The sequence below is a fragment of the Amia ocellicauda genome, chromosome 23 (genome assembly GCF_036373705.1).
Source record: "Amia ocellicauda isolate fAmiCal2 chromosome 23, fAmiCal2.hap1, whole genome shotgun sequence".
Taxonomy (NCBI): Eukaryota; Metazoa; Chordata; class Actinopteri; order Amiiformes; family Amiidae; genus Amia; species Amia ocellicauda.
Window position 1 is genome coordinate 1,819,018 of NC_089872.1, and position 26,842 is coordinate 1,845,859.

At 38.1% G+C, this 26,842-nt stretch overlaps 1 protein-coding gene across 1 annotated transcript in view; it reads left to right on the forward strand.

Moving 5' to 3' along the window:
* The window catches only part of LOC136719163 (phosphofurin acidic cluster sorting protein 2), a 156,988-nt gene that overhangs the window by 90,187 nt on the left and 39,959 nt on the right, over positions 1 to 26,842 (forward strand). The window contains exons 3-7 of the mRNA XM_066697011.1: positions 12,280 to 12,369; positions 12,570 to 12,695; positions 15,789 to 15,951; positions 25,302 to 25,393; positions 26,725 to 26,805. Of these exons, the coding sequence (XP_066553108.1) occupies positions 12,280 to 12,369; positions 12,570 to 12,695; positions 15,789 to 15,951; positions 25,302 to 25,393; positions 26,725 to 26,805 (552 nt within the window). The remainder of the gene's footprint in view (positions 1 to 12,279; positions 12,370 to 12,569; positions 12,696 to 15,788; positions 15,952 to 25,301; positions 25,394 to 26,724; positions 26,806 to 26,842) is intronic.

The following is a 26,842-nucleotide window of genomic DNA, read 5'->3' on the forward strand; positions in this document are numbered from 1 at the left end:
ATTTGTTTATTACACTGACTTTACTATCACTATTTACTATTTGCAAAAGCTTTTATTTTATTTTATGTAATACTATGTAGATCTTTTTAGATGCATTTGTTTTTCTTTCTCAAAGGCCATTGAGGTTTTTCTTTTCTTGGGGAACATTAATGCAATGGACCGTGTATTTATATCTCAGCCGTGTTTTCTCTGAAGCATGAAATCTTTCAGTTTCTGCAGAGCAGCCTGAAGAACCCAGAGGTTTTTCCATAGTGGAAATGGAGCATTAAATCCAATTTAAAGCAGGTCTAAAGATGGTGAGGATGGGGAAAAAGCATGGGGAAATAGTGAGGAAATGAAAGCTGGGTCCAGGGATAATTAATTTGGGAGTTAGTATGCACCTAACCTCATCTTCAAAGTTTACTGCTAAGTGCAGTGAGGGATTACTCTGTGTTACTTAAGCAACACAATGTCCTGCTTGTCCAAATAGGTTTTGAACTAAATGTATCAGACCAGTGATAGAAATAATCATTTTGTTCGACCATTGAGATGGTGTTTTTAGGGAAGGGTACTGATTATAGCAATATATTGAATATATGGAAACATATTGCCTGAGAGCAGCAGCAGGAGTTTGAGCTGATTAATCTGCACTGTGGGGGAAATAAATAATAGGGAAACTGATCCTGTGAGAGAGGCTGGGTATTTGTAATACATCTATGTTGATCCCCCTTGCATGTATGTTGTCAGGTTCTTCCAACACTGCAATCAAGTAAAAATGTGTATTTCAATTTTATATCAGGACCCACCTCAGAAAACGTGATTATTTTAAAAAATAATTTCTGTCTTCTCTCTGCAGTTATAACATTTTTTTTTTCTATAACCACATATTGCTTATTAATCAATACAAATGCTTGCAGCTGATTTTATGTATCGAACATCTCAGTCCAAGAACCGTTCAAAGGACTATTGAGATTGTTGGAATCTCCTATACAGCCTTATGAACTCTTTTTACTTTGTAAGTGGTTCTGAGGCAGACATAGAGACTGAAAAACACTTGAAATGGAATCTGGATTGAGTGTTACTTCTAGTACAGGAGACAAATACATAAGCAAGTATACCATATACAAATCTAAAAGAAAGCATGACACTTAAGTAAATGCAGATTAGGCTACTTGATTGCCATAGTTAGCTCCAAAGAGGCATTTACAAACTATAGAAACACTAAATAGAAATGAAACCAAATAATTAGATGCTATGTCATCTCATACTCTGATGAAGAGAATGTCTTGTGTGTTCCTGGACCCAGCTATTTGTGTATCAAAAGCAGATCCTATATTTCTTCAGCCATTTCCAATGTGTCATATTCCCACTGAAGATGTATAGGCCACACAGAGAGCTTAAACAGAGGTCCATGGATGAAAAAGTTGAATTCCTCTTCAGCCCCACAGTAAATGACAAAACACATAGTGTATTTCAGGTCTGCTCCTCAAGCTCTACACCTTTTGTCATCTTCATTTATAAATGGAACTCATTATTCACTCCACTAACCCCCTTCCCTTATCAATAACTGTAATATTTATAAAGAGTCCTTTGGTCTTCAAGGGCTGGATTTGTAAAACACCAGTTTAATCGTTTAGCTACTATATATATTTTTTTAAAGGTCTTCAAAGCTCTTTCATTTCCAGGATGTTGTGCATTCCTGGAGACCAACTGAGTATTTGTAAATGGGCAGCACATGTTTGCCTGTTAAATGGAGATCTCTGAATCTTCTGTGCGTTACTATATCCTTACTCTCTCCCTCTTTCTCTGTGCTGTGAAGCCCTTAGGCCTCACATTTGGTTTCAGCTCTAGGGAGTATTCTTTGGAAGCAGAGGCGTGGTAGTTTTTTTTAATTTTTTTTATTTCTCACATCAGTGCCATTATTCGTATTCCTTTGTTCCACTTTTTCCTGTCAGCCTGTAAGTAATGCATATTTAAAGCTTTTAAATATAACCACTTCTTTGACTTATTTTGAAAAAAATACACTGCTGAGATTGACAGTGTATTGTAATGAAATGCAAAAAGGAGACTGAAGTTATTCAAATGTGTACGGTTAAATGGAAACAGGTCTGGCTCTGGCTGATATTTTGCATTGCAATAAATAAATACAATTTAAAAATGCATGCATGAAGCTATTTTAAACCAGACAATCAAAAGAAGGAAACACAAGACAAACATAGAAGCTTTGGGGCTGAACTGAACAACTGTGAAATCTAGTATATCTTACTGCATATTTATAGATGTCTACACAACAAAGTATGCTTTCTACATTTTCACATTTGATTGATTATCAGGATATTTTATCCTTGATACTTTAACTTACATAAAGTAATAAAAATGTACCTGTTAGCCTAATAATTTATAAAAGGAGTTTTTCCCCCCACAAACAAAATATCTGCATCTGTGGGATTAATTACAGGGTGCAGATTAAAGTGTTTTTCAGTTTGTTGTGGTGTGCAGAAAGGTTTTGTTTTTAAGTCATTTGTTTTTAAGTCATTTGGTTTCCTGTATTCTGCTACACATTTTTAATGATTCATTCAAATTTAAAACACAAGCTGATCATTTGAAAGTGTGAAGACTGAATATGTGAATCCTTTCACATGTGGTCCTTTAATGTTTTGTATTACTAACATTTATTTAACAACTTAATCTTGATATAGAAGGTAGTGAAGATATGGACCGTGTTAAAACTAGTGAGCAATCAGGTATGTAAAAGGGTGCAGGTCTTTGCCCCTGGTGTAAAATATAATAGGCAATCTTCACGTAGGTTGCCTGAAAGATATTTTTTTACCCCAAATTGAACAGATTTCCATTTTTGTTGTAATTGTTTAACACATAAGCATAACTAGCTCTTTTGTGTTTCTTTTCGATTAGCATGTACATAGTGCAGTTTTGCAACCACTATAGATCTGTTTTGTTCCATACAAGGACAGACTTAAATTTATGAACAGATGTGTTTAAGTTCTAAGTAAAGGCTACTTTTTATGGCAATGATTGTGTACTAGTATAGCAACACATGTAGTTGAAGTGCTCAGTGTGGCTAAAGTTTGTTAATTGGTGTCTATGCAGAGCTGAATATACAGAAAATAACAGTGTGTCAATAGAACAGTGCAGTTTTTCAGTTTATCCCCACATTTTCCCTCTCTGGAAACTCTGGTCCCTCAGACAATTGGGGTGGGGAGCAACAGGGGGTTAGGTAAAGCAAGGCATTGTCACTCTCTCAGTAATTAGGTTAGTAAAATCCCTGCCAGTCCTCTTCCAGGAACTATAAGCCTCATTTGCTGATGAGACACAAGTCTTAACAAGCTCTGGCCACAAGGGAATGTGCGCACACTGTAGCCTTGGCAGCCGTTGTCATGACATAAAGACATGAAATTATTGCTCCACTGGGCAAAAATAAATGTCTTTCTTTCCTTCTTTCCAAACAGTATACAACATTATTCAAATAGACAAACTGATACACAGTATACCTTGATATGAACTAAAACCAAATATTCTACCCTTTTCCTTCAAAATCATTGAAATTCTTCTGGGGACACATTCAGATAATTTTATTAAAAACTCTTTTTGTCCAAATACTTTCATACATTTTTAATGATAGAGATCTTTGAAGGAACCATTCCATGTATTTGAAGGACTTCAGCTTCCTCTTTCTTTCACAAATTGTGTTATTATTCCAGGTGACATTTTGCTAAGCCAGCTGTACCAACAAGGGGTAGTAAGCAGCTCAAACATGTCTTTCAAAACAAGTACTGTCAAGCCATCCTCTTCTTTTCAGACTACAGGTCTACAGCGCAACAGCAGATTTATAAAACTGCAGAGTTCATGTGCGCCTTGCAAGACGTGTGTCAAATATACAACTTCTATCCCACTCCAGCCTGGAAGTGCTTGCCAATTTCCTTTACGAAATCCCATTCCCATTTGGGAATGACACGGTTACAAACAAGTTAATTGATGGATTTAATAGCCAACTGTTACCCTGTGGAGCAGTGGATGCAGTGACAGGAACAAAATGGTGGGGCTATGTAGAACAAAATTGCCTGAAACTCTTTTATGAAGAATGATTCGCTTTTGTGTTTACATTTAGAATGTCCAATCAATTTTCTACTGTTTGCTCCTCAATTTGGAATCACAGATTTCCCAACTTGTCACTACAATTTACATGCAAAACACTCTGATACAGATGTCGTCAAAGCTGTCCGCTACTTTTTGCACGATAGGTCCACAATTCTAATCGTAGGATTTGAAACAGATGAAACCACTAATACTCTGAACTGGCAGGTGTTTAATTAGCGACAGGAGTTTCTTGTGTGCAGAGAGCTGTGTTCCCCCAGACACGTTGACTGCAGGTTGAGTGCTGGATCCGACACCATCTTGTCCATTTTATAGGACAATCCCTGCACACTGAGCTGAGAATTTTACCAGTGCAGCCATTCAGGAGCCCCAATTCAATCTTCTGACTTCCCATGTGTAAATAGAACTAATCTTAGTTAGATCAATACCAGATCAGTACACTTCAAAAGACAGTTTTCCCCTGGAACTCAGTGAATTAAGATAAGCTGGGTTTAAACAAGGTCTTTGTGAAATAATAATAGTCAGGTTTCTCAGAGTTGTAATGCAAGGTCATTGAGGACACATTTATGTCATGTAAATGTAATTCTTTTAGGTAATTTCTCATTTGTCTTTATGACACAAGGACTTCTACCATGAGTTAAGATATTTTCTGAATTCTTGTCATTGTGCCCCCTTTTGCATTAAGAAACAAAACTAAACATAAAAGCAACAACTTTGAAATGCAAACCTTCCTTGTGAATGACTTTGCTGAGCAAAAGATCAATTAAAGTACAATTTCAAACCAGATTCAGACTGGATTAGAATAAATGAGTAGGGTATTCTTGTCAAGATAAGGAAACAATTAAGTATCTTTTATGGTGGTTTAGAACACTTAATGTACTTTTGAGATTCATTTCAATAGATGGTTTTAAAAATTAAGTTTAGAACATGACACACATTAGAAAATGTATTATAAAACTGAAAGTGGTAATGGAATTAGACCAGGAATTTACTGCATGTTACACAATAAGGCCAGTAGTTGTAATATGCATTTTCTGACTGATTGTATTATTAACGACCCTGTCACGTGTCTTAGTTCTGTGACTTGGATGAGATCATTTAAACATTGCTTGTGTTGTCAGGTCAATGATGCATGGGAATAATCAATTTTGTAGACAGGTGCTTGTCTGTGGTGTTTCACAGAATTCACACAAAATGAATCACAGATATTATTTAGATTTTGTTTCCTTATCACATCTGCTTTTAATGATTTAATAACAGGAACTACTTATAAAGCAGCACTAAAGACTTAAGTCTCTCATTGCCTGAACTATGTGTTTCATACACACTGTACACAGTGCATAGGAGAATGCTGGGCAGGGAGTAAAGGTCCACAAAAAAAAAAGTAAGCCACTGTTTTGATCTTCCAGTAAGTAGGCTACAGGTATTATAGAAATTTGCTGGGATTAGAATTAGTGAATCTGCAATGTACTGTACTGTGAGATAGATGGTATATCTATCCAATGCCACTGATTATTTGCTATAGTTTTTAAAGGAATTTTCCAAAAAAAAACAAATAATCAGGATCAGACCAGGTGAAAATAAGTTTTGCTCAAAGGTAATGTCTAAATATTGTAATATAAAACTGATGAAAACTCAATGGTACTATACAATTTTACGTGCTAAGATTATTAGAAAAGTTCTAGAATGCTCGACATTCCATGGCAGAAATGGCGCTAATGGTGTGCTAATCAGTCTAAATAGTCAATTTTAGACAATGCTAAAAGACATTCAGTTGTTAGCTAAGGTCTGGCAAAGGCTCTTATGGCTCAGTTCAGAAAAAAGAACAATATCCCCCTAGTGGCTCACCAAGTAAAAGCCTCTGCTCAGTGTGCATGTCAACCACTTTACCAGGCAGTGCTGGTTTGAAGGTGGTATATGTCATAGCTGACTGACCGGGATTCCCTATAGGTGGGCATACATTTGGCCAGGTGTTGCCAGAGTTGCTTATCTTGTTTTGCAACAGTGACTTATACAGCTTACCAGGTCCCTGTGAGCTCTGCAGCACTTTCAGTTAAATCTGCATCATCTTACATCTCTGCTGCATTTGCACAGTGGCAGTAACGGTAAGCTGAGTCGAATCAGGACTAGTGATTCCACATTAGGCAAGATCTCAAATAAAAAAAATATTGGTGGATCCAAATGTTGGAGTGGCGTGATAGGATAGGATAGGATGATCTATGACAGTACAGCATCGTTTGAGATGAATGCTATCTAGCCAAGCCAAAGAAAGGAAATAGGGAAAACAATAACTGATCCGGTGTGTACGAAAACATTTGTGGCACGGTTACACTTTCTGGCCTCTTTAGAAAACCCCTTCAAGGGGAGTTTCTAATGTCATCATCGACAAAGATTGTCATATACATAGGCTGAATAAATCTGAACTACCTTACTCTACCAGACCATTTGACAAAAAGTCCAAAGAAACCACACACTGCTGCAGCACAAGCTATTAGCATCTATAAGATGCCACACATATCCAAGTGTATGGTGTATGGACAATGACAATTACAAAATAAACAAACAAGACAAACACACCAAAAACATAATATAAAGGCACTTCCATAGCATTTGTACCAGGATAGTTAAGTCTTAATCTTCCTGTAGCATATTTATGCTTTTATGATTCTGCGGTAATGTCTGTCTTATCCCTTATAGTTCCACAGAATAGTTTTACTATACTCTCTGCACAGTATAAAAGTGTGTGTGATCTACCTAAGTCAAACAGATTAAAAAAGTTTTGATACAAGAAGATGATCATACAATGATGCACTTTGCATGTGCTTTGCATAACTCTTATTACTAGTAAAGGACTGGTGTTTAATTTTTCAAGACATACTGTTGATATAACTTTTAACATCTCAGTAGAGTTAAGATTAGGGAGCTGCTGGCATCAGGTATTAAAACCTTGTTTTAAAACCTTGTTCTTGTTAAAAGTTTACATAATTCAATATGTTATGTTAATTCGACTTTATCCATAATTTAGACCTCCAGTGTGAATTTGGCTCAGAGGGAGTAATGTCGCAATCAAATGTGTTGTTGATCAAACTACTGTTTATGAGCCACTAGGGGTTCAAACCTGAGCATTGACAAACATGGAGCATCCAGCTAAAAATTCACAAGTTAGAGAATATGTACTCTGATTTCCTGCAGAAAGATGGCTAAATTACTCAGTAGTAAATAGAGATGTGTGAGCGGCTGTCCTGAATTTGGTTGAATTCCACCGTGGTGGTGTTGCAGCTGCAAACGCATATCCTGCCATATTTTCTTTTCATTATTATTTTTTGTTTTCAAATTGCAGCAATTGATTTGTTTTGACATTCCTTTTTTTTTCATTGGATAAATAAAGAAATCACCCTGTGAAAAAGCAAATTTAAATAAAAGGTGGGTTATAGTGACTGTGCTAGAGGTAGAGTGTTATCTGTATAAATACTATCCTGAGAGAGAGTAGAAAATGTGAGACACTGAACTTTATGGATAAAAGGATGGCCACATTCCTCAAAGCAGTTAACCATATGTGCCTATTTGAACTAAACAAGATCAAAGGCTTGTTGTGAAGGCATGATCATCCTAGCTATAGACTTTCATTTATCAAAACTGTTCCTGAGTCATACACTCTGAGGCAGGACTTGGACCACACGAGGTGTTATTGATTCCTGACCTGAATGAACCCTGTTGCCAGCAGCCTTCCAAAAGGGCTGAATCAGCTTTTTAATCCTGTACTGGCTTTTGTTTGCCCATATGGATGTTCAGACGAAGATTACTGCACAGCATTCATCAATGCCATCTCAATCTCAAGGGAATCCTTAGAGTCATCTCACTGAATGACTGTTTAGTTGTCCAATACAATATATAAGAACATAAAGTTTACAAACGAGAGGAGGCCATTTGACCCATCGTGCTTGTTTGGTGTCTATTAATAACTAAGTGATCCAATAATCCTATCCAGTCTATTTTTAAATGTTCAGCTTCAACCACATCACTGAGGAGTTTGTTCCAGATTGTGACGACTCTCTGTAAAGATGTGTCTCCCTTTTTCCCTCTTGAATGCCTTGAAGCCCAATTTCCATTTGTGTCCCTCGGTCCATATTTCCCTGCTGATCTGAAAAAGCTCCTCTGGTTTGATGTGGTCCCCACGTTAGTCTCCTCTGTTCCAGGGTGAAAAGGTTCTGTTCCCTCAGTCTCTCAGTAGGACATTCCCTTCAGACCTGGAATAAGTCTGGTTGCTCTCCTCTGAACTGCCTCTAGAGCAGTGATATCTTTCTTGAAGTGTGGAGCCCAGAACTGTACACAGTATCCAGATGAGCTCTAACTAGTGCATTGTACAGTCTGAACATTACTTCCCTTGTTTTACATTCTACACTTTTGACAATATACCCTAGCATTCTGTTTGCCTTTTTTATTGCTTCCCCACATTGTTTGGATGGAGAAAACAAGGAGTCCACATAGACTCCTAGATCTTTCTCATGCGTTACTTCCTCTAGTTCAATTTCAGGTCCCTTGGACTTGGATTACAAGTACCTGTGCTGCGAGGATTGTATCTGCCACCTATTTTTGTATCATCTGCAAATGAACTATCCCAGAGTCCATATCATTAATATAGATTAGAAACAGCAAAGGCCCTAATACTGATCCCTGTGGAACTCCACTAACAACCTCACTCCATTTAGAAGCAACTCCTCTAATTGACACCCTTTATTTCCTATACATCAACCAGTTCATAATCCATCTACTTACATTACCCTGAACGCCTACAGCTTCCAATTTTAGGATCTGTCTTTGGTCTGGAACCTTATCAAAAGCTTTTTGAAAATCTAAGTATATCATATCATATGCTTTCACATGATCTACAGCTGCTATTGCATGTTCAAAAATTCTAATAAATTAGTAAGACATGATCTGCCTCATCTAAACCCATGTTGACTATCTCCAAGAATATGTTTTTCATTAAGTTCTCCTCTGTTTTCTGTCTAATCATTTTTTCAAAAATTACAGATTGGTCTGTAATTTCCTGGCTCAGTTTTGTCCCCTTTCTTGTGGATTGGTATGACATTTGCTGTCATCCAGTCAGTCGGCACATCCCCTGTTCTAAGTGTCATTTGGAATAATTGAGTTAGTGGCCTATACATTTCCCTAATTTCTTTAAGTACAGTTGGAAATATCCCATCTGACCCAGGTGATTTGTTTGTTTTTAATTCTGCTAGTCCCTTTAGTACCTGCTCCTTGTTTATCCTGATCTCTCTTAGGGTTTGACTGGACCGATTGTTAGACTGTGGCATGTTATCTGTTTTTTCTTTTGTAAAAACCTCTGAGAAATACTCATTTAGAACATTTGCCACATCTTGTTCGTTTTCCAAGATACTTCAATTATTGCCCTTTATTTGTTTCACTTCCTCCTTTATTGACCTCTTGCTGTTGTAGTATTGGAAAAAGCTCTGCATTAGTTTTAGCGCCAAGAACTTTGTTTCTTTCTATTTCCCTCTTTGCTTTCCTGAGCACTGTCTTAAAATCCTTTTTCAAGTTCTAGATATTCTTGGTATTTTGTTTAATCTCTATCCCTTTTGTATGCGTTATACAACATTTTCTTTCTCCTGATATTTTTTTGCATTAAACCATTTTTTCCACTGTTTTTTGGTCCTCAGTTTGCTAAGTTTTGGTACATATTTCTCCTGGGTTTCTAATAGTATATTCTTGAAATATAACCATCCATTTTCAAATGAATCTGTATCCAATGTGCCCCAGTCTAACTATATAGTTATAAAGTACCTTAGTCAAGAACTGAGTTTAACTCATTTTACAATATTGATCGCCAACTCAACGAGGTGAGTCTTTTAGTTGAGATTAAAAAAATACAAATGACCATCGTTTGGAAGGGGGTTCCACAGATAGGAATCTAAATAGCTAAGGGGCCTGCAGACTGCTGTTTTCAATTAGACCCTGAGAATGTATAAAAATCACAGATCCGTAGAGAGCAAGACACATAAATATAAGGTATTATTGATAAGTAGTAATAATTGGAGCCATGCCATATGGAAGTCTTATGTTTACATAGAATTTTTAAAATCAATATGTGATGAGACTGGGAGCCAATGAAAACTTTAATGTACAGGGATATGCTCTCGAATCTGAGGTCTGGCGAGTACACATGCTGCCGAATTCTGAACCAACTGCAATTTTAACATTTAAAGATCAAACCAAATCAGAAAACTGAGAATTACAGTAGGCATTACAATAAATAACAATATAATTAGTTACTTACAGCCATTAAGTGCATCTCTTAGTTTAGCTATATTACAAGCAGACTTAATTGTCAAATTTCAATTAAGACATTTTTGAAATGCCCTTAAGTTTCTGACAACCTATTTCAACTCTGAAAACTGACTAAACTCAAGACAATATAAAGTGATAAATAGAGGGAAATGCAATACAATATAGTTTCATGTTGCCAGTTAAAACTGAAACAAATCAAATTGCACTGGTCAGTTAGTCCAGTGCTCATATATATATGGTTTTAATATGGTTATACACAATGCCAGCATTCCTAAGATGTGGAATTGCTTTACAAAGATGTGATGTGGAATGACTGAATCATCAAACATTTAGATTACTTTAGAGAAGGTTGGATAAACTGTCAAAATCAGGGCTTTCAAATAGATATATTATCATTATGCAACATAAGGATATAGTTATTTAGTGTTTTATCCAGATCTCCAAATCTCTCTGCATACTGAAACCCCTAATAAGCAGGAAATGGTTTTAAAAAGCTCCTATAAATCATCTCAATTTGAAAAACTGCAAAACATAAACTATTAAACTGAATTCCAGCTTTTGGCCTTACTCTTGAATAAATAGTGGCTATAGTAAGTATTCAACACCATTGGACTTTTGTTGTATTACAAAATAAATGTTCATGCATTTAAATGGGATTCTTTTCTATTTGATTTTCACAACATCACTTCAAAGAGTCATTGTCCTGCTGACAAGTGAATCTCCGTCCCAGTCTTGGAGTCTGAAGAAGATTTTCCTCAAGGATTTTTTTGTCCATCCATTTTGCCCTCTACCCTGACAAGCTTTCCAGTCCGCTTTGTTGCAAAGCGTCCACATAACATGCTGCCACCACCACCTATTATTGACCTATTATTAAATGGTGGAATGAGACATTTTATATGCAATATAAGTATGTTTTACTTAAAAAAAAATAATAATGTAGTACAAATGACAATAATAAATTTCAAATTTTAACGCATATGCTAATTCAAATGGGCTGGCCATGAGAATGGAGCTGAGCATGGGTTAGAAACAAAACCAGCTACAACAGCAGTGTTACTAGTGAGAGCTGTTAGTCCTCTCTCTGATGCCATACAGTGGCTCTCAAAAGTATTCACCCCCTTGGACTTTTCCACATATCATTGTGTTACAACATGAAAACAGAATTGATTTAATCAGGTGTTTTTGCCACTGATCAACACAGAAAATTTCCATAATGTCAAAGTGAAAAATATAATCTGCAGATCTAAATTCTTTACAAATACAAAACAGAAAATAATTGAATGCATAAGTAATCACCCCCTTAGCTATGACACACCTGATTGAGCTGTGGTGAAATCAATTGTCTTTAGAAGTCACATAATTAGTTGAATGGAGTCCATTTCTGTGAAATTAAGTTGTCACATGATTTCAGGTTAAATACACCTATCCCGGGAGATTCCACAGTTACTTAGTACAATTCCCCATCCACTGTATGACATCTGAGAGAGGACTAACGCAGCTCTCACTGGTAACACTACTGGGTCACTGGGTCACTTTTATGTGACAATCCAAGTACACACTGATTGATCCAGCCTGATCAACCTAACCCCAACAATGCAGATTCTCGGTCACAGTATTCCAAAATGCCTGGAGTGAAACCTGTTAATGTCAAGGTAAACCAGCAGAACTGTGCATATTTTGTATTATTCATAGAAAAAATAAAAATAAAAATGAAATACTCCTCTGAAAAGAGAGGCTTGCTTTAGGATTGTACTGGAATCCAATTAACAACGATCATACTTACCACTTGAAAAGTATCGTGCTTTCATGTTGTGTGCATGTGTATATAATTTGCCTGGAGCACTTTCCTTATTAGAATTGTCTTTTGATGTGTCACAGGGCTCGAAACGCATACTGAGATCAAACGAATATGTCCTTCCTCCTAGTGGGCTGATGGAGACCGATCTGGAACTTACCTTCTCATTACAGGTAAAGTAGGGGACTTGAAGCCTTATGTTTTGGATAGTTTTTTGCATTCTCCGCTATCAGTTTTGTTTCTAAAAAAGTTAATGTCGTGGGCTTAGAGGTATTTGTGCAGCTTCACATTCTCAATATGAATTACACTTTCAGATAATAAGTCACAAATGCCACTAAACTTGAGCTGTTATGCATGTCTCTTTGTTTGATAGTATCCACATTTCCTCAAGAGGGATGCCAACAGGCTGCAGATCATGCTACAGAGGAGGAAACGGTATAAAAACCGCACCATCCTGGGTTACAAGACACTGGCAGTGGGAGTCATTAACATGGCTGAGGTAAGAGAGAGTCTCTTTGTGGAATGACGTGAAATCAGAAATGTCTCCTTCAGGCGATGCCTTTGCAAATGGGGCAGCAGATTTGGGTTTAAATGCATTTGCCAAAGTCTGTTAAGATTATTAATGAAAAAGGTGAGACTGATCACTGTTCTACCAATTACCACCCTGAATCAACCTGTTTACAGTGCATTCAGAAAGTATCAGAACTGACACTTTACAAAGGTATATGTCATGAGCAGGGGATTTTGATTGAATTTAAATGCTAGAGGTGTGATTTGATTTCACCTTGATGAATAGAGGTGAACACAATCTTAACAGTATTTGCAAATGCATTTCAAACCAACTTTTCTGGGAAGTTCATGATTGCAAGCTTGTTGGTGGTGTTGTTGTTCATATGATTATTATGGTAATCTTTGCATGTTTAAACTAAAACATACATATTTTTATTTTGTATTTAATAGTAAATATTTTTGAATCTATCACAGAAAATTGCCGAACAATAGAAGATGTCTTCATTCAAGTTCATTTCGTTGCATATTTTAAATTGGTCCTGTTTAAAGTTATTCCCTTTTGTAGCATTTATGTATTATAAATACAAAAATTAACCAGTATTCTTTGAGGTTGGTCATTTTCCATTAGTGTAATTCAAATCGGTTTGCCAAATAGCTTCCCCTCTTTATAACTCCACTCTCAATTACCACCAGTTATGTATTAATGTGCAGTGCTAGTCCAATGTTTAGAACCCCTTATCTTAACTCAGTCAACTATAATCTTTAGTTTTCAGTGTTCAGTGTTCTGTTGTATGAATACTTCAGATTTCAATATAGCTCAGCAATTCAACTGCCACATAATATTATTTAACATGTTAGCCCATGATTAATAATGTTATGAAGATGTTTAGTTATATAATGTAATAGTTTGGTATGTGTTCTTTATTTTCTAAAAGATTAATTGTTTAGCTCCTGCAGCACAGAAAACGTATAACAATCTCCCACAATTTTTTTTCATTATTATTATATATTTTATCTACCTGAGTGACTGTTGACAAATGCATTGTTCAGAAACCATTATTTTGTTTCCTTTTTGTTTTTTGGCTATTCATTGTTTTGATTAATAGAGATTGAATATTGCACTTAAGGCGCTAGTTACATTGCAGTAAATTGGCATTTGATTATATCTATCCAGGAGTATTCTCAGGTCTGCCAGTTTACATTCTAATATTTAGTCCTCAATTTACTAGAAAACTTAAATTTGCTCATAACCATTAAATTGTCTGTTTAGGCAGATTATTATTTAAATGAAGCTGTCAATTAGGTAAGGGAGAACTCTGCTAGATCAAGAACTTCTAATGCAATGTTCATCAACCTGGGTCCTGGGACTTACTTTCCCTTTTATTTGCTTCTTTTGTGTGTGCTTTGATTTGTCTGTGGACTTGCATACTACTAGAGACTAAGACTTTGTGGCCGAGCTTTGAAACTTACTCCTTCAAAAATACTGCTGAAAGAAGTGCACACTCACACACGCACACGCACACTCACACTCACATGAAAATCAATTTATTTTATGCCAATTTAGCCAATTAATTGGTTCAATACAGCCGAGAGCTCATTTGGAATGAAAAGCAGAAAGCATTGTAGTTCTCCAGGACCTGGGTGGAGAACCCCTGCAGCTTGATCTTCATTTCAAAATGGTTGTCATTCAAGCCCTCTTTTGCAAATTAAAAATACATATTTTATTGACCGATGTTTTTGTGCCTTGAATGAATCTCACTCACAATCAAAGTGAGATTGTGGAATGTCTGAGCAAAATTTCTTCTCTGAAATGCCTCTGGATGCCTGGCTGTGATGCAGGAGGCTGGTACAATCAGACAGGACATAAATGCACTGTCACTCTGTGTGGGTAGTTTGTATGACTTTTTTTTTTTAATCCTTTTTCTTCTTACTCTTTTTCCTTTCTTGAATGCAAACCTTTTACATTACCAGTAGTCCACCCTGCAGCCCTGCTGAGAGCTCACACTGTGCTTTCACTGACATTCACAAATGATGATATTGTCTTGATTTGCAAAGGAAAAGCTTTTAGTAGCTTTTTATATGTATTCATTTTATTAATTCATTAATTTGCTTGCCCTCTTCACTTGCTCATTAGAGGAAAGCAGTTTCTCGTCTTAGCTATTGTGTTTGAGGTGGTTACCTTCTCTTCAATTCTACCATTGACACTAATGCAAGGATGTGCTTTCTTAAGAGACTTTTTTTATTCAACCTCTGTAGGTTTGGAAGGGGTTGACAGTGTCTATAGTTGTATTCTCTTGTTATCCTGTCTATTGTAAGAAGGTAACTGATGTGGGCTAATGGACCACTCTTGAACCAAGACAGGTTCAAGGCAGTCTGAGCTGCAGTTAGAATTGATAATGGAAGCACCAACTGTGAAAAGCTCATTGTACTTCGTGTCTTGATTTGAACGAGAACACCAAGCAAAGCTGCAAAGAAAAACCATCTAGGTGAAGTAGGCTATCTGCTTGAAGCGCAGTCCAATTTGAAATTGGAATTAGATCAATAGGAAAGCAAGACTGTTTCCTGATGACATTCAGAGAATGCGAGTACAGAAGGTTATACTTGCACAAGGATACATGTTTTCTTGGCTCCAGAAGAACAATAAAATAAACTATGATTGATCAGATAAGTAAAAGGAAAACAATACTTATAGTTATTGAAACAAATCCCAATCTAGATTTAATTATTTTATTTATTTATTCATTTTCAGATGCACAGCAAAGTTTAATGCACGAATGGAATTGATTGTGAACCAAAGCCAAAATATCAAGTTGTTTTGACACCATATACAGTAACTACACACAGTGAGATCAAAACAAGCAATTTAAAGGAAACGGTTTGATTATTATGATTTGGGAGGGGACGAGGTTGAGGGGTTTGTTTAACATTTTTGTCTAAAGCAAGGTATTTTCTGTTATAGCACTGTAGAGTACATGCCTTCTTTCCCCTTTTCCCATGGCAAAATGTTTGTGACAGCCTGAGAAAGACAGTGTTCCTCTGGGGTTGGGGTTGATCTTTGGCTTTGTGGTTCCTTTGTATCCAGGTAATGCAGCACCCTACAGACGGGGGCCAGATCCTCGCCCTCCATAGCAACGTGAAGGACGTGCCCATGCGAGCGGCAGAGATCAGCGTTTATTCCCTCTCCAGTCAGCCCATCGACCACGAGGACAGCAGTGTACCGTCCGGGCCCAAAACTAAAGCCTCAGGTTGGAAAACCCGCCCCCCCTTCCCCCTTTCCAGTGTAGTTGTGTGTATCTTTGGGAATTGGGAATTCATGTTTTTTGTTTGTTGTTTTAGTAGCTTCCCTCTTCCTCTTACAATGCAATGCCATACTTTGTATTACTAATTCTAATCATCTTTGAAAGGTAACTGCCTAAAATTGAACATCTCATGGGTTGTGTCTGTTCTGAAATCTTTAAAGGCTTTAAAGTGTCCTTCCAAGCAGAGTGCTTTATCACTGCCTGTAATACAGTTTATTATTTGGGAAAGCAGATGATGCTGGTGATAGGTTTCGCTGTTACTGAAGATGCTGGTGCTGTTGTTTGGTACATCCAGCACTGCCTTTATGAGTGGATACCCCATGTGTACATGCTGCTCATGCAATGCTATTGTGTTCTGACTGATGAGAAAGCTAGCAGGTATCTCTACAGGGCAAAAGGAGATTTGTACTGTCTGGTTTCTTTAAATAAATACCATAATTTTCCATGTGATAAAGTATGTGTGGCATATGAAGATCATGCATAGTGTTTTAGTAAATATCCCTCTGTGGTGTTGTTGGAAGAAAGTGACTTATCATAATATTGTTATTAAGGAGTTTAGTTCCCAGAGCATTCATTTATCAAAGTATTACTGTAGTTCTCCATCTTAAATTTGAATCCCTGATGCTGTCTTTCTCCATGGATCACTTTCTTTTTCACAGACTGCCTCATCATCTGTTCCTGTTTCACCCAAAGATTAGGACATAATTGCCATCTCAGTGTATTAGTTATTCATTATTTAGCTGAAACTTTTATCCAAACTGACTTACATGAGATCATTTTGATACCATTGTTGTTGTTTTTTTCGTGGAGCAATCTGGATCATTTGTACTTTGCTCAGGGATACACCAACAAAAGTGTCTCAACTGGGTTTTAAACTTAGCACTTTCTGGTTACAAATCCACAGCCCAAAAAGCCCTAATCTGCCCTGATGCCTTGTATGGTATTTGGATCAGTATCTCTAAAGTTCAAGTTTAACAAAATGTTCTCTTCCCTGTAAAAAATGTAAAACTGCAACTAATTATACCATTACAGCTAAATATTCTAAATACCACTACAGCAAAAGCACAGTAGTGTAGTGCAATTGATTATAGTGCAAATGCACAACTAGGTAGCATCTTATTGCTTATATATTAAATACTAAAACATTAAATACAGCAGAAAATGATTGCAAGCAAATTAAAACTTTAAAAGTTATCCTGTCCCACTGGCATAATCCATAAGGTAATTTCCTTTTAAAGAACAATTTGATTAATAGATTGGTTACGCTGATATGTTTTCTGAAATATAACCGCCGCCTTTGTCTCTGAATGTTTTTTTTTTTCCTCTTTTCTCATTGAGGAAAATTGATATTCATTACACATAACTTGGAACTGTTATATCTAAGCTTATTTCTGTGGCTATGTATTGTGTTCCTTTCAAATCAGATGTAATCTGTTTCAGTAAAGCAAATTGATTTTGAAAGTGAAATTAAATTAAATAGTCTTTCTTGAATTATATATAGGCTAGTCTTTCCGCGGTTATCACAGTATTAGTGTGGTTAGTATTCTTCACTTTGCATTTTCAAAACCAGAGTGCTTTCCCTGGAAAAGCAAGCATTTCATACATACTTACCATTACATTTTCATTACGAAAGATTGTTTAAAAAATGTGGGGTTAATGTAAGTTCACAGGCTTGTTCATTACTACTACATTCATAAACAAAAATAATTAAAAAAATGCTAAAACCATTGTTTTCACTGTCCCATCAATATTTTTAGGTAGTGCAGTACCTTTATAGTTCAGTGTTATTGAAAGGAAGTCAAACTAGTCAGCTTACTCAACAGGATTACTGCACAGAATGTAGGGAAACAATTTAAGGAAGAGGATTGTACAGGACCTAATGTCACTTTCCAGATGGCACAGATGTCTAATTATCTGCATTGCTTAGAATAGTTCAGGTTGTTTATGTAAATAGCCAACATACATACATCCAGTTTCAATATCAACGTAACCTAGTACAGGCTCACAGTGAGCTAGAGCCTAACCCAAGATACACAGGGCAGCAGAGTATATTCTGAATGCCAGTACATTGCAAGACAGAATACACACACAATACTCATGTGACTACAGGATAATTTGGAGTAGCCAATGATTCTAAGCAACCTTTCTTTGAGATGTGGGAGGAAACCAGAGCCCTTGACTAAAAACTTACACATGAAGAACATGCAAACTCCACACAGGCAGACACTCAAAGCTGACACTGAACCCTGGACCCAGGAGCTGTGAAGCAGCAGTGCCACTGCTCCACAGTGCCTCTCTGGGTGTTAAATATTAACGTTTAAACAAATTAAATGTTCTATTCACTATTCAGGGACACTGGGGCATCAGCATCCATTATTAGTTTGCACAGACTGTTAAAATATTCAGTTAAAATGTATGAAGAACATGCCAGGAATGATTGGATGGTTCAACAGAAGGACTCAAACTACAATGTCAATATAGAGCAGAGCAATGCTATATAAACAGACAGGTGAAAAATTAAAGGAAAAACCTGAATACAACCCCAATTCCAAAAAAGTTGGGACAGTATGAAAAATGCTTAATAAAACAAAGAGGAGTGATTTGTAAATGTACTTTGACTTGTATTTAAATAAAAAACATATAAAGACAAGGATGTTTGACCTAATCAACTGCATAGTTTTTTTAAGGTAAATGTTTATTTAGAAATTGATGCATGCAACATGTTCCAAAAAAGTTTAAGCAATTTAGGACTAATAGCGATGTGACAAGTTGAAATAAGAAGGTGATGTGAAACAGGTGAGGCAATCGTGTAATCATAGTATATAAGGAGCCTCCAAAAAAGGCCTAGTCCTTCAAGAGCAAGGATGGGTCGAGGCTCGCCAGTCTGCCAACAGATGCGTCAGTGAATAATCCAACACTTTGAGAACAACATTCCCCAACACTTTGAGAACAACATTCCCCAAAGACAAATCGGTAGGATTTTGGGTATTTCACCTTCTACAGTGCACAATATAATTAAAAGATTCAAGGAATCCGGTAAAATCTCGGTGCGTAAAGGGCAAGGCCGAAAACCACTTCTGAATGCACGTGATCTCCGATCCCTCAGACGTCACTGTCTTAAAAACCGTCATGAGTCTGTAATGGATATCCTGACATGGGCTCAGGAATACTTTGGTAAACCTTTGCCAGTCAACACCATTCACCACTGCATCCACAGATGCAAGTTAAGGCTTTAGTATGCAAAGCAGAAGCCATATATCAACACTGTCCAGAAGTGCCGCCGACTTCTCTGGGCTCGGTCTCACCTGAGATGGACAGCAGCACAGTGGAATCATGTTTTGTGGTATGACGAGTCAACGTGTCAAATAGTTTTTGGACAAAACAGCCATCGTGTTCTCTGGGCCAAAGAGGAAAAGGACCTCCAAGCTGTTATCAGCGTCCGGTCCAAAAGCCAGCATCTGTCATGTATGGGTGTATGTCATCTGTGAGGGCACCATTAATGCAGAAAGATATGTACACATTTTGGAGCAACATATACTGCTATCCAGACGTCATCTTTTCCAGGGACGTCCCTGCATTTTCCAGCAGGACAACGCCAAATCACATTCTGCCCAGATTGCAAGCACATGGTTGTGTAAGCAGAGAGTGCGGGTGCTAGCATGGCCTGCCTGCAGTCCTGACCCGTCTCCGATTCAGAATGTGTGGCGCATTATGAAGCGCAAAATAAGGCAACGAAGGCTCCGTACAGTTATGCAGCTAAAGAAATGCATAATGGATGAATGGGGAAAATTCCACTTGCTAAACTTAACCAACTGGTGTCTTCAGTGCCCAAACGCTTAATAAGTGTTATTAAAAGAAAAGGTGAAAAGGTGTTACACAGTGGTAAACAGTCGACTGTCCCAACTTTTTTGGAGTGTGTTGCAGTCATCAGATTTGAAATGAGTGTATATTTTCAAAAATAAATTCAATTCACAAAGTAAAACATCAAATAATGTGTTAATAATGGGTTTTCAGTATAGTACAGGGTGAATTGAATTTTCAAATGACTCTTTTTGTTTGTTTTTTGCATTTTCCATACTGTCCCAATTTTTTCGGAATTGGGGTTGTAAATGAGTGCAGGAACATTACGACTGCAGATGCCTGCAAACAGGTGTACTGCATGATACAATAAACCAACTAAAACCCTATCATGCTCTGTGTCATGTAGAAAAATGCTGAGCAGGCTCAGTTGACCTCGATTTTGGATCAAGATGGAAGGAGGAAAGGATCTAAGTGACTTTGAAAGAGGGGTCATTACTAGAGCACGAGCTTGAGCCACAAAGACTGCTCAACTGACTAGTGATCTCGACAAGTGGGCGAGTGCATGTGTGGTGACACCAAGAGAACAGTATAGGCCTGACTGCTTGACCCCTACAGTGAGGGGGTATGGAGGTGCTGTAATGCTGTAGTGGGGGGCATTTTCCTGGCATGGTTAGGGTCCACTTGTCCCCTTAGAGCAGGGGTGTCAAACTCAATTTCACCACAGGCCGTATGATCATTTCAAGTTTCATTCGAGGACTGCATAAATATTTATAATTCACTGTCGATTGAAAGAAATTGGCAACACTAAATTTAAATAGTTAGAATTATAACATTTACGATTATTCAAAACATACATCTGAACTAATCACTGCTCTGAGGGGGTTCATTTGTTGAGGAGACCTGACACCATCTTGTCAATGTCCGGTGTAATGTGTTGTGCTGAAACGATGTTCAGTATGCAGTGTAGATGTCGTTGTGATGTCTGTGCAGATTTGCTGAGCTACATCAGTGAAACAGCTGTCCGCACAGGTCTGCCTTCAAACACAGAGGACTTGTGCAGCGCGCAGGCGGGTCTGTGGTACCGGCGCTGTAATAAGGGCTAAATCTCTGCAGCGCCAACGGGACTGAACTTCGCCTAAGTGTGTCATTGATGCAGGACTGTATCAATTAAAAACGACTTGCATACTGCGTCATTTCCAAAGGTCTTGTTAAGAGTATGCAACTTCTCCTTTTGTGGTTGCGCAGCGAGCAGCAATCATAATCAAACCAAACCAAAAGAATAATCGAAAATAGGAGTTTAAACAGAACAAACGAATCACAATATAAGACCGTAAAATATAACCATACGTGAACCAAACACCCTACAAATACAAGAGAACAACGAACCAAATAGTGCAAAGTAAAAAACAAAACCAATAATAGAAACAACCCAATAGTGTAAAAACAGCGATTTATGCTCGCTAGAATAAAAACACATGCAATTAATAATTGAATACATTCAGATCTCAAATGCAACTACTTAACATCACTAACACTCTGCTACAATGGTCTCATGCTTAAAATAACAGCAAGTTTAAATAGCAATAACTTGACAATTAGTCAATTAGAACACCGGTTGAAATTAGGGAACAATGCAGCCACCTGCTACACATGGTTTGCTGTAGTTTGTTTTTTCAATTAAGCCACTTCGTGCAGCCTTTGCTTTCTCTCCAGACACCCACACTTCTCTTTGTGTTTAGTCTCGTAGTGCCGCCGTATATTGAATTCTTTCATCACTGCTAAACTCTCCTTACAAAACGAGGCATACAGGTTTTAAACTCTGCTCCACAAACAGATTTTACCACTCCCACCTTTCCTGAAACACTCTACCTTCCTTGTCGATTTTTGTTTTCTTGGACATTTTGAGTTGAGTTAATTGCAGATTACAGAAAGAACAGGCGCGCGGACAGTAACTCAGCCTATGATTGGCTGTCAAAACTCTACCTCATTCGCAGTGGCTGATGGGAATTGTAGTTTTCACACGCAATTTCCGCATTCACAAGCTGTCGCGGGCCTAATTACTTAATGATACACCACCTTTACGGGGGCCGGATTAAAACCATTGGGGGGCCTTGAGTTTGACACCCCTGCCTTTGAGGGAAAGGTCACTGCAAATCATTACAAAGTTATTCTGAGTTATAACCTTGTTGAAACATTTCTGTCCTGATGGGAGTGGTCTCTTCCAGGATGACAATGCCCCCATACACAGGGCACGAGGGCTCACTGAATGGTGTGATGAGTATGAAAATGATTTGAATCATATACTATGGCCTTCACAGTCACCAGATCTCAACCCAGTTGAACACCTATGGGAGATTTTGGGCCGACGTGTTAGACAGCGCTCTCCACCACCATCATCAAAACACCAAATGAGGGAATATCTCTTGTAAGAATAGTGTTTCATCCCTCCAGTAGAGTCCAGAGACTCGTAAAATCTATTCCAAGGTGCATTGAAGCTGTCATGGTGGCTCGTGGAGGCCCAATACCTTACTGAGACACTTTGTTGGTTTTTCCTTTAATTTGTCATGTATGTATGTATGTATGTATGTATGTGTATACACTCACCTAAAGGATTATTAGGAACACCTGTTCAATTTCTCATTAATGCAATTATCTAACCAACCAATCACATGGCAGTTGCTTCAATGCATTTAGGGGTGTGGTCCTGGTCAAGACAATCTCCCGAACTCCAAACTGAATGTCTGAATAGGAAAGAAAGGTGATTTAAGCAATTTTGAGCGTGGCATGGTTGTTGGTGCCAGACGGGCCGGTCTGAGTATTTCACAATCTGCTCAGTTACTGGGATTTTCACGCACAACCATTTCTAGGGTTTACAAAGAATGGTGTGAAAAGGGAAAAACATCCAGTATGCGGCAGTCCTGTGGGCGAAAATGCCTTGTTGATGCTAGAGGTCAGAGGAGAATGGGCCGACTGATTCAAGCTGATAGAAGAGCAACTTTGACTGAAATAACCACTTGTTACAACCGAGGTATGCAGCAAAGCATTTGTGAAGCCACAACACGTACAACCTTGAGGCGGATGGGCTACAACAGCAGAAGACCCCACCGGGTACCACTCATCTCCACTACAAATAGGAAAAAGAGGCTACAATTTGCACAAGCTCACCAAAATTGGACAGTTGAAGACTGGAAAAATGTTGCCTGGTCTGATGAGTCTCGATTTCTGTTGAGACATTCAGATGGTAGAGTCAGAATTTGGCGTAAACAGAATGAGAACATGGATCCATCATGCCTTGTTACCACTGTGCAGGCTGGTGGTGGTGGTGTAATGGTGTGGGGGATGTTTTCTTGGCACACTTTAGGCCCCTTAGTGCCAATTGGGCATCGTTTAAATGCCACGGCCTACCTGAGCATTGTTTCTGACCATGTCCATCCCTTTATGACCACCATGTACCCATCCTCTGATGGCTACTTCCAGCAGGATAATGCACCATGTCACAAAGGTCGAATCATTTCAAATTGGTTTCTTGAACATGACAATGAGTTCACTGTATTAAACTGGCCCCCACAGTCACCAGATCTCAACCCAATAGAGCATCTTTGGGATGTGGTGGAACGGGAGCTTCGTGCCCTGGATGTGCATCCCACAAATCTCCATCAACTGTAAGATGCTATCCTATCAATGTGGGCCAACATTTCTAAAGAATGCTTTCAGCACCTTGTTGAATCAATGCCACGTAGAATTAAGGCAGTTCTGAAGGCGAAAGGGTGTCAAACACAGTATTAGTATGGTGTTCCTAATAATCCTTTAGGTGTGTGTGTGTGTGTGTATATATGTGTATATATATATATATATATATATATATATATATATATATATATATATATATATATATGTATGTATACACTCACCTAAAGGATTATTAGGAACACCATACTAATACTGTGTTTGACCCCCTTTCGCCTTCAGAACTGCCTTAATTCTATGTGGCATTGATTCAACAAGGTGCTGAAAGCATTCTTTAGAAATGTTGGCCCATATTGATAGGATAGCATCTTGCAGTTTGATGGAGATTTGTGGGATGCACATCCAGGGCACGAAGCTCCCGTTCCACCACATCCCAAAGATGCTCTATTGGGTTGAGATCTGGTGACTGTGGGGGCCAGTTTAGTACAGTGAACTCATTGTCATGTTCAAGAAACCAATTTGAAATGATTCGACCTTTGTGACATGGTGCATTATCCTGCTGGAAGTAGCCATCAGAGGATGGGTACATGGTGGTCATAAAGGGATGGACATGGTCAGAAACAATGCTCAGGTAGGCCGTGGCATTTAAACGATGCCCAATTGGCACTAAGGGGCCTAAAGTGTGCCAAGAAAACATCCCCCACACCATTACACCACCACCACCAGCCTGCACAGTGGTAACAAGGCATGATGGATCCATGTTCTCATTCTGTTTACGCCAAATTCTGACTCTACCATCTGAATGTCTCAACAGAAATCGAGACTCATCAGACCAGGCAACATTTTTCCAGTCTTCAACTGTCCAATTTTGGTGAGCTTGTGCAAATTGTAGCCTCTTTTTCCTATTTGTAGTGGAGATGAGTGGTACCCGGTGTGGTCTTCTGCTGTTGTAGCCCATCCGCCTCAAGGTTGTACGTGTTGTGGCTTCACAAATGCTTTGCTGCATACCTCGGTTGTAACAAGTGGTTATTTCAGTCAAAGTTGCTCTTCTATCAGCTTGAATCAGTCGGCCCATTCTCCTCTGACCTCTAGCATCAACAAGGCATTTTCGCCCACAGGACTGCCGCATACTGGATGTTTTTCCCTTTTCACACCAACAACCATGCCACGCTCAAAATTGCTTAAATCACCTTTCTTTCCCATTCAGACATTCAGTTTGGAGTTCAGGAGATTGTCTTGACCAGGACCACACCCCTAAATGCATTGAAGCAACTGCCATGTGATTGGTTGGTTAGATAATTGCATTAATGAGAAATTGAACAGGTGTTCCTAATAATCCTTTAGGTGAGTGTATATATATGTAGGTATGTATGTATATATATGTATGTATGTATATGTGTGTGTGTGTTTACATACTATTGTTGTATGTTGTATGTGCGTATTTAAAGTAATTGCTGAGAAATAGGTTAACCTTTAGCAGTGATGTTTATTGTATTGAATTTTATTTTTTAAGTATGTTCTTAAATTTATTTAAAAATGGCATCATGTGTTCTACATTTCTAAAGAGCAGCTAAAGGGCCTTATTGTTTGTATATGACATTCTTAGGCACATGTTAACAAGTAAATTCAAACTAGTCAGTTCCTGCTGGAGATGTACTGATAGTATAATATGGTGATTCCCTGATGAAGAGAAATACATTATTGTGATGCATTGAATTTTATTTGATTTAATTTCAGGAGATAATGGACCATTTCTATTAAACCATTAAATAATGACATGGCCCTCTTGTTAATTTTGTCTCTGGCAGACCGCTCTCCGGATATTGATAATTACTCGGAGGAGGAAGACGACAGCTTTTCTTCTGAGCAGGAGGCCAGTGACGATGCAGTACATGGCCAGGTCAGAATGTCCTACTCTCTCACTCTCCCACTCTCCACTGGAACTCTAAGTGAAGAAATACCCTTACTTAATAGATCTTAAGTGCCCTGCAGCCTTTTAAAGCTCATCCCATGTACCCACAAATGTATTTTTATTTAAAGCAGATTAAATGAACTCTTTGTATCCTTTGCAAACTGAATAGACGTAACATGTCAGATTATTTTTTTTGTATTATTTTTCATCTTTTTTTTTTTCAACACATTAACGTCAGCATAACTATTATTTTCAGTCACTCCCTCTGTACACAAACTACAACAGGATTAGATTCAGCATGCTGGTAGCGCTTAGATAAACACATTTTGTTTGTTTGTATATCCATGACTAAAAAAATAATCATCTGTGGAAATATATATATATCTCCATTATGGATGTGGTCTGTCAGAATTGACACACGTATAAAACCAAGGACCATTAAATTGGACATTTAAAGAGAGTGCTCTTGAACAAATCTACGTCTACGCTTGTCAGTAGATTCCTCCAGTGCTTTTCCTTGCTTGCGATGCTGGAAAAGGCTGGTGTAATTATGATTTATTCAGTGCTCTGTGTTGACACTCACAGTCACCAGGAGCTAATCACACACTTTACAGGAAACCAAATCCTCTACTACTCAGTCCTGTGGCAAGTCCTCTGTGTGGAGTGGAGCTACAGTGACTCAGTGCCATCCTCTTGTTTCTCTTTGACTATTCCACAGAAGGAGTAAAACCTCTAATAATTCTGCCAAAGCTCCTCAATGTTTTGTTTGTTTATATATATAATAAAGTCTTGCCCTCATAAATATATATTGAAAAATGACAATTTAGCATAAAGGAGGCTGGGAGTTCCCAGGGAGAATTGCACACTTGAACAAGTCATCCTGGGTGGAGTGGGCAGAAGATGGAGGGGTAGTTCTCACTTCTCTGCACACCAGCAACTTCCCTGTGGCATCTCGCGGGGCTACAGGTTCAGATTCTTAGAATATGCCACAAAGCCTCTCATAGGTCTCTTGGGCTGGGCTGTGGACATTCTGGGGCTAGCAGTGTGCCAAAAACTAGATGATGGTTTTGACAATATGCTTTTGGGAGGTACACTTGCTTCGTCTCATGCATCCTGAACAAACCCAGATTCGTAATGGTTGCCTCAGTTGGTGAATCCAAACTGAGTGGAAAAAGTGGGGAAATAATCTGAGATTCTGTTGTAAGAGAAACAAAAATAGGGGCAGATCACAGAGGTTAAATATCATAAGAATGTGGGGGAATGCTGTAACTGTTTTGTGTTGCTTATAGGTCCCATTCAAGTATCTGCCTGTGTTTCAGGATCTGTATGATGAGGATGATGAGGTCAGAAAGCCCAAGAAATCCCGAAGGAAAATGATCAGATCCACTTCAATGACAAGGGTGAGACACCTTACAATAACAGAAACTTTCTTCTGTG